Source organism: Dendronephthya gigantea, unplaced genomic scaffold (assembly GCF_004324835.1).
Source record: "Dendronephthya gigantea isolate DGI-Jeju-01 unplaced genomic scaffold, DenGig_1.0 000264F, whole genome shotgun sequence".
NCBI classification, from domain to species: domain Eukaryota; kingdom Metazoa; phylum Cnidaria; class Anthozoa; order Malacalcyonacea; family Nephtheidae; genus Dendronephthya; species Dendronephthya gigantea.
The window spans coordinates 40,414-41,118 of NW_021163274.1; the positions used below are offsets into that span (position 1 = coordinate 40,414).

At 41.3% G+C, this 705-nt stretch overlaps 1 protein-coding gene across 1 annotated transcript; it reads left to right on the forward strand.

Annotated features, from left to right (window-relative positions):
* On the forward strand, positions 1 to 471 carry LOC114541064 (ATP-dependent DNA helicase Q-like 1). Its single transcript, XM_028561052.1, has one exon. The coding sequence runs from the start codon at positions 1 to 3 to the stop codon at positions 469 to 471; it is 471 nt and encodes a 156-aa protein (XP_028416853.1).
* Positions 472 to 705: the final 234 nt, after the last annotated feature.

The window sequence follows — 705 nt, forward strand, 5'->3', positions numbered from 1 at the left end:
ATGTCTAGCAAGCTACAGTTTGTCCTGAAGTCATGGAGTGATGCCAGAAAGCTGAGCTTCATTGCAGTTGATGAGGCCCACTGTGTTGATGCATGGGGCCATGGTTTTCATCCAGATTTTCTAAAGCTTGTCAGCATGAAACATTTTGCTGTTCCAATAATTGCCCTGACTGGCACAGCCACACAGAAGGCAATTTCAACAATTGTGTCAACACTTGCAATGGATATGCCAAGTGTTATTAAAGTTAAATGTGCAAGGACAAATTTGTTTTTACAAATTCAGAGCAAGAGTGAGAAACCTTTGAATCAAGTTGCTGATTTTATTACTGCAAATTGTCAAGGACAGAGGGGAATTGTATACTGTTCTCGTAGGAAGGACACAGTTGATTTAGCACATAAACTGAAGTTGGAGAAAATTGATGCTGTGTTTGTTCATGGTGGTTTGCCAGACGTAGATAGGAAAAAAACATGAACAAGCATGGGCTACTGGTACTGTCCATGTCATGTGTGCTACCAAATCATTCGGAATGGGTATAGATCACAAAGATGTCCGTTTTGTGTTGCATTTGTCATTTCCTGAAAGCTTGGAAGATTACGTACAGGAGATTGGAAGAGCAGGAAGAGATGGCCAAGCTGCACTTTGTGTGCTGTTCTTCCACCACAAAGACCGGTCATTCCATCTGCACAATATTATGCAGATTGATGA

Excerpts from the sequence above, each read along its gene's own strand:
- LOC114541064 (XM_028561052.1), top strand. The coding sequence starts at position 1 with ATGTCTAGCAAGCTACAGTTTGTCCTGAAGTCATGGAGTGATGCCAGA.